This window comes from Chenopodium quinoa, unplaced genomic scaffold (genome assembly GCF_001683475.1).
Source record: "Chenopodium quinoa cultivar QQ74 unplaced genomic scaffold, ASM168347v1, whole genome shotgun sequence".
Classification (NCBI taxonomy): Eukaryota; Viridiplantae; Streptophyta; class Magnoliopsida; order Caryophyllales; family Amaranthaceae; genus Chenopodium; species Chenopodium quinoa.
Genome location: NW_018743252.1, coordinates 3,439,883 through 3,449,056, shown reverse-complemented (window position 1 = coordinate 3,449,056; position 9,174 = coordinate 3,439,883). Strand labels below are relative to the sequence as shown.

Genomic DNA, 9,174 nt, shown 5'->3' with positions numbered 1-9,174 from the left:
AAATAAAAGAAAGAGAGAGTAAACATTAACAACTTGTATGTTTATAGGGAAAAAAGTGGAGGTATAGGGATAAGAGGTGAGAGATTAGTGTATTCTTTTATTTCTTTAAGGGATGAGAATAATAAGAGAGATAGGGATAAAGATAAATATAAGAGATTAAAAGACTTTTACTATTTTTAAAGAAAGAGACGAGGAGGAGGGAGTAGAAAAGTTAATAAGGGTAGTTAAGTAATTTTTTTTTATCCCAATCTCAATTCATGCCAAACAAGGAATAATATCACTTTAATGCTTATCCCACTTATCAATTTCTTATCCTTATCCTTATTTTTATCCTTATCTCTATTTCATTTATTAAATGTCCTATTCTGTAAAAATTATTAATTTTAAACACAAAATTTTTATAGTTAATACTAAGTGAAGATCTCCATTCTATATTCTAAAAAGTAAGTTAAAGAAATATATTTAATAATACTTATATACTTACCTCCGTTTTTTTAGTTGACGCGTATTCCTTTTTAGAAAGTTTATATTTAGTAAACACGTTTCCTTTTTAGGTAAGTTTTATACCTTCCTATTTTTATTGTACCCCACTTGCTTTATCATTATCTCTCCTCTCCTTAATATGTGTGATCAAATTAAACGTGTTAACTAAATAGAAACGGAGGAATATTAGATACACACCTATCTTAACACACCAATTATTGAGTAGAACCGGACAAAGTCTTGCCAAAAAAAAAATTAGCTTGCCGTTTTCCTCATCACATTGTTCTACCACTATAAATACCTCTTAAGGAGCCTTCACTTTTTGTCACCCCCCTCAGTTCTTTTTCTTTCTCCTTTTCTTCCCTTTATTACTTATTTCATATTTAATTTCTAGGATTAGATTAATTTTTCATTTTGTTTTATCTTAAATTTGAGTAAAAAATAAACTAAAATGGCAATAGAACAATGCAATGATGATGAAAGTGTCCAACAAAATGGGCTTGAAGACTTGGAATCACCATTGATGAAGAAAAGTTTTAATTATAAATATGATGATGAATTTGTTGGGAGTGATACTGATGATGGCTCCATTACTATGGTGTTGTTGAGTACTTGTGTTGCTGTTTGTGGCTCTTTCATCTTCGGTACTTGCGTAAGTACTTTTTTTTTTTTAAAAAAAAAATTTCTACTTTAGAATTTTAATTTTGGAAAATTCTGTTTTGGAGAAAGAAATGGTAAAATTTTGATGTGCTTGTCTATAGGAGGATAGAGACAGTGACATGGTCATGATTCGAAGTTAGATCAATGGGATAAGTTTCAAGGAAAAATTGCCCAAAATATTTCCATATTTGGGTCATTTGTTAAAAATAATTCCATCTATGAGATTATTTTAAATAATCTGACTTTAATCTATTTTAAATAATCCCGAGTGATCAGTAACCGATTGAAGAGAGTAATTTAATTTTTATTAAATTTAAATTACACGTGTCACAATGTAATTGTCCAAAATAAAAAATAAAAAAAATAAAATCAAATAGCAAAAAAACCACCACCACCGAAGTTTCAGCCACTACCATCCCCGCCACCACCCAAACCCAGACCCCAGAACCACCACTGCCACCAAACCAGACCCCAGCCAACCCAGGAACCATCGCTACCACACCAGACCCTGGAACCACCGCCACCAAACCAGACCCCAGCCAAGCCAACCCCAAAACCCCCTTCGAAGAATAAAAAACCCACCAAACCAGATCCCATGAAACTGGTTGGGGAGGTCGGCGCGGCCATAATCGACGTCGGAGGAGGATGATGCAGTCGGAATGGGGGGCAGGGAAGGTCGGTGTGGCCTGTTAAGGGACGGGGGACGGGGACGCCGCGTGAGGAAGGGAGGGGATCGGTCGCCACGCCGATACCGGCGCCGGTGCTGTGGTTGGGGGCTGGGTGGCCGGAGCCACGGGAGGGAACGGGCTCAAGCAACTGGTGGGTGGTTTTTAAATTTTTTTTTTCTTTTGAAAAATCTAACTTTTTTTAAAATTTTATTTTTTTTTATCAATCACATGCCGCTATGTATAAGATAACTTGTTATAACAGGTTATATGACCGGTTGTGACCATTTAGAACAGATTGGATATAAAGGTTAGATTATTTAAAAATAATCCAAAAGTGGATTATTTTTTGACCAGACACATCAAAGGTGGGTTTAATCTAGGCAATTTCTTCTATATAATTATATTTTTATTAATTAATAGTCACATTTAAATGATATAAAGAGGGCCTGATCTGATCTAATTCGAATAAAATTAAATGATGGCGAATTAGTGAGTAAAGTCGAAGACAACATATTCATATACTGTTTTTTTTTGGTGCAAGGAATTCATATACCGCGTACCTTAGTGCATTAGCGTTGTGGTCCTTGTAACTTTTGTAAGGGTGATTGTTCAATTAATGGATTGTTAATTAAGGCTATCGGAGCATACAAGGAGAGCATATATATGTCCAGCTAATTATTTATTTATTTTTAATTTTTGAAACAATGTCCAGCTAATTTAATAAGCCTAACTTCAAAAGTTCAAATTGTATACAAATTTAGGAAAAATAAATTGTATGGAGTATTTCGTAAAAAATTGCACATGACGACAAAGTATAAAAAGTTTTTTACTAGGTCGATACATTTAATTTGATTATGCTAAATTTTTTTATATTTTTGTTTACTGAAGTAACAAAACAAAAAATCTATTAACTAGTATTAAAACAAAACATTGCTGACATTATCAAACACTCAAACTATTCTACATGTCATTTTCACACTAAATTTTTTTCCTCCAATTCTCTATATGATGTCACCAATTATTAAATTTTTTTTTTATCTACACTTTAAGTGTATATATTCAATTAACCAAGTTTTTTTTTCCTAAATTATAGTTTCACATACCTAATTTGTTTGATACTGAATTGTAATTTCAATTTTTTATTACTTTCCTTATATATAATTTATTTTTCTTTATATCTAATTATAATCTTCTTATACAATTTAATGTAACATAACATATTTTACAAGAAACATTAATTCTAACCGTGCATCCCACGGGAGTTACCTAGTAATATAAATAAAAGATCTGTAATTTATGACAAAAATCAGATTAAATCTTCATTAATTTTTGTTAGCCACTAGAGAAAATTACATGTTCTCCAAAGATGGGGGCTGGGGGCTGGGGGCTGAGGCTCAGAGTATATGGTATAATACAGCTAAGATTTAATCAATTTGCAGGTAGGATACTCAGCACCTACTCAATCAGCAATCAGGGAAGATCTCAATCTATCAATTGCACAGGTGATTAATTACTAATATTGTTTTGTTTTTTTCCTTACTAGTTGATTGATAATAATCTTGGAATTTCGACAATTCATTTTTATGTTTAATGCAGTATTCAACTTTTGGCTCAATATTAACAATTGGTGCAATGGTTGGTGCTATTACAAGTGGTCGAATATCTGATTTTATTGGTAGAAAATGGGTAAGAATTTTAATGATTTCTTTTTCAATACCTTGTTGTCCTAAATTAGCTGACACATTTTAACATATACAAAGTTTTAGTCAAATTTAATTGACTTCTTATTTTATTGTGCGAAAGTTGATAATGAGTTTTATTATTTCTCGTATTTTTGTTAAACAATGGGAATTATTTTAATATAATTACTGGATAGTGGTATTTGTTTATTATAGTTTGTGGATAATGGATAAAATGTAAGGTGAAAAACTAGTAAAATATAAATTAGTCCATGCCATTATATACAGAAAAAAAAAACTGTGACAATTAGATAGGGATGACTTTATAATTATAAGTAAAGTATGTTAATTAAATAGAGAAAAAGAGTATATATGTACAATGCTTTTGAAAGTTCGACTCATTTAATTTTGAATTTTTATAACAATGCAATATGAAAAGTAAGTCAAACTTTATGAAAAGTAAGTCAAACTTTTTGAAACGTAGGTAACATCTTTCTTTTGGTATGAAATATCATCTCCAATTAGGAGTGACATCTAATATTTCAGCCAACTGAACAAATTTGATTCTTCAGTACTTAAACTTGATTCTATACATGCACTAATTCTTCCCGTGGAAGTTTAAAAAAATCTATTGTATCTTTGGACTAGCCTATTTCCTATATCTCCTTATGTTGCACAATGTGTTTTAGCTATCAAGTAAGAGTCGGTTCACTTGGTAAGACATGTAGCCTTAGTTCCTAGAGAAATTCACGAGGGTTGAGTTCTGATCATTGTTCTCCTTCTTACCTTAAATAAATTGATTTAAACAGGCTATGCGAATGTCAGCATGTTCCTGCATAATGGGGTGGCTTGCTATCTATTTTGCCAAGGTATGCCAATCTCTTTTCTTGCACTTTAATTTCTTAAGAACTTACTACTTCGTATTTATTTTCTAAATTTATACAGATTAGTAAATCTTGGAAAATTATAATTCGTATTTGTTAATTGTTATGCTGTTTTGATTTATATCAACAGGGAACAATGACACTTGACATAGGAAGGCTGTTCAGTGGATACGGCATTGGAGTCCTATCTTACGTGGTAAAAAACAGTACTCTAGTACTCATTAGATGAAACAATAATATCATTTCCCCTAATCTTAGGTAACCATACATTGTATGTAATCCGTTATAATTTAGGGTCATATTTGTATTCCTTTTGTGGCAAAAAAAATTATTTTTTCCCATTAACTTCTAAAGTTCTATAAATCCACAATGACATGCAGGTTCCAATATTTATTGCTGAAATAGCACCTAAAGAGCTAAGAGGAGGGTTTACCACTCTGAATCAGGTATCATCGTACTCTTTGTTGCGAATTCTTATTAATAACCTGGTATAGTGAAACCGTTTTGAGATGCCCCCTCGGGGTCTATCTGCACACACATGTGGCGTATTTGCCTCATCACTTGCCCGACCTGGCCACTTGGGTGTTTAGTGCACACGTTGACTCTTTGAGTCTTCAGATTTGCGGCTGTTCTTTTCTGTATATTCTTGTTGTAAAATTTGTCTGTTTGTTAATTTGGACTATTTTGTAAGATCATTTGCACATGTGTGATTTACTTAAAATTGTTTTGCAGCTTATGATTGTTACCGGATCTTCAGTCTCGTTCTTGATAGGATCAATTATTACTTGGAGAGCTTTAGCATTGATGGGTGAGTTTCTTATCTTCTATAATATTTAATTTATTCTAATCTAAATTTTTAGCGTCGTTAATCAATTTGGTTCTACACTTTCATATTAAAATGGTCTAGTGATGATTAATTATTGGTTATACTTCAAATGAAGGTCTGGTGCCATGCATAGCATTGCTTTCTGGTTTGTTCTTTGTGCCAGAGTCACCTAGATGGCTGGTGAGCATCAATAACAAAATTGCGAAGTCTATCTAGTTTTTGCAGAAACACGTGTCTCACATTGTTATTTGTTTGTTTCTAGGCAAAAGCTGGCCGCCAGAAAGAGTTCAACGTCGCCCTGAGAATGCTTCGTGGCCAAAATGCTGACATTTCTCGTGAAGCAGCTGAGATCGAGGTTGGCCTGTTAAGCAATGTCTTTTGCTACCAATGTGTGCAATGGCTAATCGTAATTTGGCATGAGAATGGATGGAAACTTATTTATGGTTATACTTATTTTTACAGGATTGTCTCATGCTTCATGAAACGTTACCTAAAGGCAGCTTCATAGATTTGTTTCAGAGCAAATACATCCGATCTGTTATTGTAAGACTCAATTTCATTTCTTTTATTAAACCTAAACTTAAACACAACAGCAAATGACTGATTTCTTCTTGATTAATATACATAGATTGGAGTTGGACTTATGGTGTTTCAACAATCTGTCGGAATAAATGGAATTGGATTTTATGTAAGCCAAACCTTTGTCAAGGCAGGGCTTTCTTCCGGCAAGCTAGGGACAATAGCGTATGGTATTGTCCAGGTGCCAATAACCCTTGTTGGAGCGATCCTAATGGATAGATCTGGCAGGAAACCACTGGTCACGGTATGCATCCCCATCTTACGCTAGGATGAGCTAGTTAATTTTTTTTTTTAATGGAAGTGCTAACATAGCTTTGTTGCTATTGTGAAGATCTCTGCCATGGGAACATTTCTCGGTTGTTTTTTCATAGCCACTGGCTTCTTACTTAAGGTAAATAATTGACTCTTACAGACTGCTTCTTGGTCCTTTTAATTTTCTGTATGTAGCTCTTTTCTAATCCGAATTATATTACACATAATTGGTTGCAGAGTTATGGGCTACTTCTAGAATGGATACCGTTATTTGTTGTTGGAGGTGTCTTGGTAAGCTATTCTATCAATCTGAGTACTGTGTTGTGAGATCATATGTTTATTCAACCAATCAACTCAATATTTTCGATCTATCTTATGCTGTGACAGACCTACATATCAGCATTTTCTATCGGCTTTGGTGGTGTTCCTTGGGTTATAATGTCTGAGGTACAAACTTGAATTCTCTCTTTCTTTTCCATTAACCATCATGTAGTAAATCTTTCGAGTTTACCCATTCTTCCATATAATTGGGCTACCTTGTCAATCTAGAGCTCTCAGTATACATTACATATCATTACTTAGTGAATCCGATTTTAGGTTCATTTTCGCCACTGTCTAATGCTTGAGATAGCAGTTTGGGTGAACGGGTAGTGTATGTTTGGTTTCATGTCTTTTGGGGAATTCACAAGATGAATCAAAACTATACTATAGAACAGAAGACAAGATTCGGATACTTTGTATTTGCAATTGAGATTGAAAGACTGACAATTGTTTAATTCCTTTGTACCAGATATTCCCATTAAATGTGAAGGGTGCTGCTGGAAGTTTAGTAGTTCTTATTAATTGGTCAGGAGCCTGGCTAGTATCTTACACTTACAACTTCATGATGAAGTGGAGTGCATCCGGTAAGAAAATTACTTAAGTTACTTGCATCAAGTCAAGCAATTTTCGGTTAGTAGCTCTTTGAATTGGCTAACAGTTTACACCACTATTTTCCTCTTATCTTTTCAGGTACTTATTACATATATGCTGGATTTTGTATATTGACGGTTCTATTTGTGGCAAATTTTGTACCTGAAACCAAGGGGAAGACCCTCGAAGAGATACAAGAGTCTATTAACTCCAAAACCGAAACCTTGGAGTGAGAGCAGATCCGGTTACTTCAGAATCTTCATCAATGGTGATATGGTAGCGAAAGCTTTAAGTGAAGTGTACTCCAAGTACTTCATGAATATCATATCTGAGGAATTTCGTTTGTTATGCACAAACATGTTGCAGACTTGCAGCAATCAGAGAGGAGGGGGGGGGGGGGTGTGGGGTGTGTGGATCAAAATTGAACGTTACTATTGAATAATATTAAAATTGTATCTAGATTCTATAGTATATTAGCTTAGAAGTATTAGCTTAATTAATTTGTAATACTCTATAATAACTTATAAGTTAAATTATCGAGACATCTTTGTCATATCATGGTATGTCTGAGCTCTAAAATTGATCAATGAGATTGACAAAGTATGTCAATAGAGGGGCATTTTGGTAATATATGTGAAAAAGAAGGGTGGATAGTTAAACTAGGGTCATCTATGAAGTTAATATCTATTGGTCTCTTTAATGCCATCCATTATTACCATTTCATTTAAGTTGTAATGTCAATTTAATACTATTTGGTTAAATGATCACTGTAAGTAAGACATAAACATAAGGCAAGAGAGAGAGAGAGAGAGATGGTCACTCTAAACAGATATCGTCGCACCATCATTTTTTCTTCGCATCCACAACCAATTGTTCTTCACACCCACAAACATTTCTTCAATCAATGTCATTTTTTCACCACCATTTAATCTACCATTTGTTCAACAATTAGTTGAATTCCTTCAAAGTTATTTTTGTTCAAGTTTAGTGGTTTATGTTAGTCAATTTGGCTTCATTTAAAGATGATTATCTTAATTTGCCCATTTAATATATGTGAATATGGAGATTGAGGGATAGCTCAAGTGGTTAGAGCTTCCTTTTCGATTCTAGAGATCTCAGGATTGATTCTCTTCCGCCTTTGTAGCTCTCTAAACACCAAAAATATATGTGAACCATGTAGTAAACTAAGAAGTATTGAATCATGCATTTTTAAACAAATGAATACAAGTAAATTTCAACATTTAATACTCAAATATTATAAATTATTGGAGCCAGTCCCATTGATCATCGAGATAAACATATTTTGTTTATCTAATGGTTAATTATTTAATTTGTAAATAACTTGAACAATACTATAGCTTACACATCATGCCGCTATTGCTGAAGTTAACGGCATCTTTCGCCCTCCAATCCGTCAAATGCTTCAGCCTCCATTAAAGTTAACTCCTTATTTCTCACCTTCTTCCTCCTTCCATCGACATTGCAATTACCACTGTTTTTGACATTTTTGACACCATCTTCCATGACAAATTCAACACCACCTTCTATCAACAATGATAGCGGCTTCGTTGCCTAATTAAAACGAAAACCCTATGAAAAAGGTGAAATAAAGTAACCATGTCCTCCATTGACACTTCCATTGAGCTTGATTTTGTTCATTATTGATTTTTCTCCATTGTTGCTTCAGTTTCGTCTTTGTCAATTACTGCAGTAAGCTTCAAGATTTACTGTTCAAATTTTTTTTTTTGCAGTTGTGTGAAGAAGGTAGCCTGTCGTTAGGGATCCCATTTCCTCTATGCCCTTGGCACTTTAAAAGTCTAGGAGTTTAGACTTTTTAAAATGTATTAGGATTTGAATCCTTGACTGTTTGGGAGACCTTGAATTAGAATTGAGTCTATCATTACTTTTTTTTTTTTTTTTTTTTTTGAATAAGAAACTAATAGAGAGTCGCCAATGAGTTTTAGAAAACTCATAAACCTTGTTCACTCCTTTCTCCCAAATAGAGTTCAAGGGATAATTAGCATGACTCATAAATTTACTCATGCCCAAATTGGTCTATGTACTAGTACCATAAATGAGTTCGGGAGCGAGGGTACTAGGAAAACATTATTTTTGATAAGAATTGCAATGCTAGCCATAGTGCGGCCTCTACTAGCTCTTCCTTTTTCACAATTTCATACCAAACAATATATGCAATGCGATACCTAAAACTATGTTAGTTGATTTTATTT

The 9,174-nt window shown here is 33.5% G+C and overlaps 1 protein-coding gene across 1 annotated transcript; it reads left to right on the top strand.

The window, feature by feature from the left end:
• Positions 1-645: 645 nt before the first annotated feature.
• On the top strand, positions 646-7,344 carry LOC110735028 (sugar transporter ERD6-like 16). The gene is made up of 16 exons (XM_021915149.1): positions 646-1,135; positions 3,251-3,313; positions 3,408-3,497; positions 4,300-4,359; positions 4,505-4,570; positions 4,755-4,820; positions 5,107-5,182; positions 5,316-5,380; positions 5,463-5,555; positions 5,663-5,743; positions 5,829-6,023; positions 6,111-6,170; positions 6,269-6,322; positions 6,419-6,478; positions 6,822-6,936; positions 7,043-7,344. Exons 1-16 carry the CDS (start codon positions 935-937, stop codon positions 7,174-7,176), a joined length of 1,479 nt encoding a protein of 492 aa, XP_021770841.1. The 5' UTR covers positions 646-934; the 3' UTR covers positions 7,177-7,344.
• Positions 7,345-9,174: the final 1,830 nt, after the last annotated feature.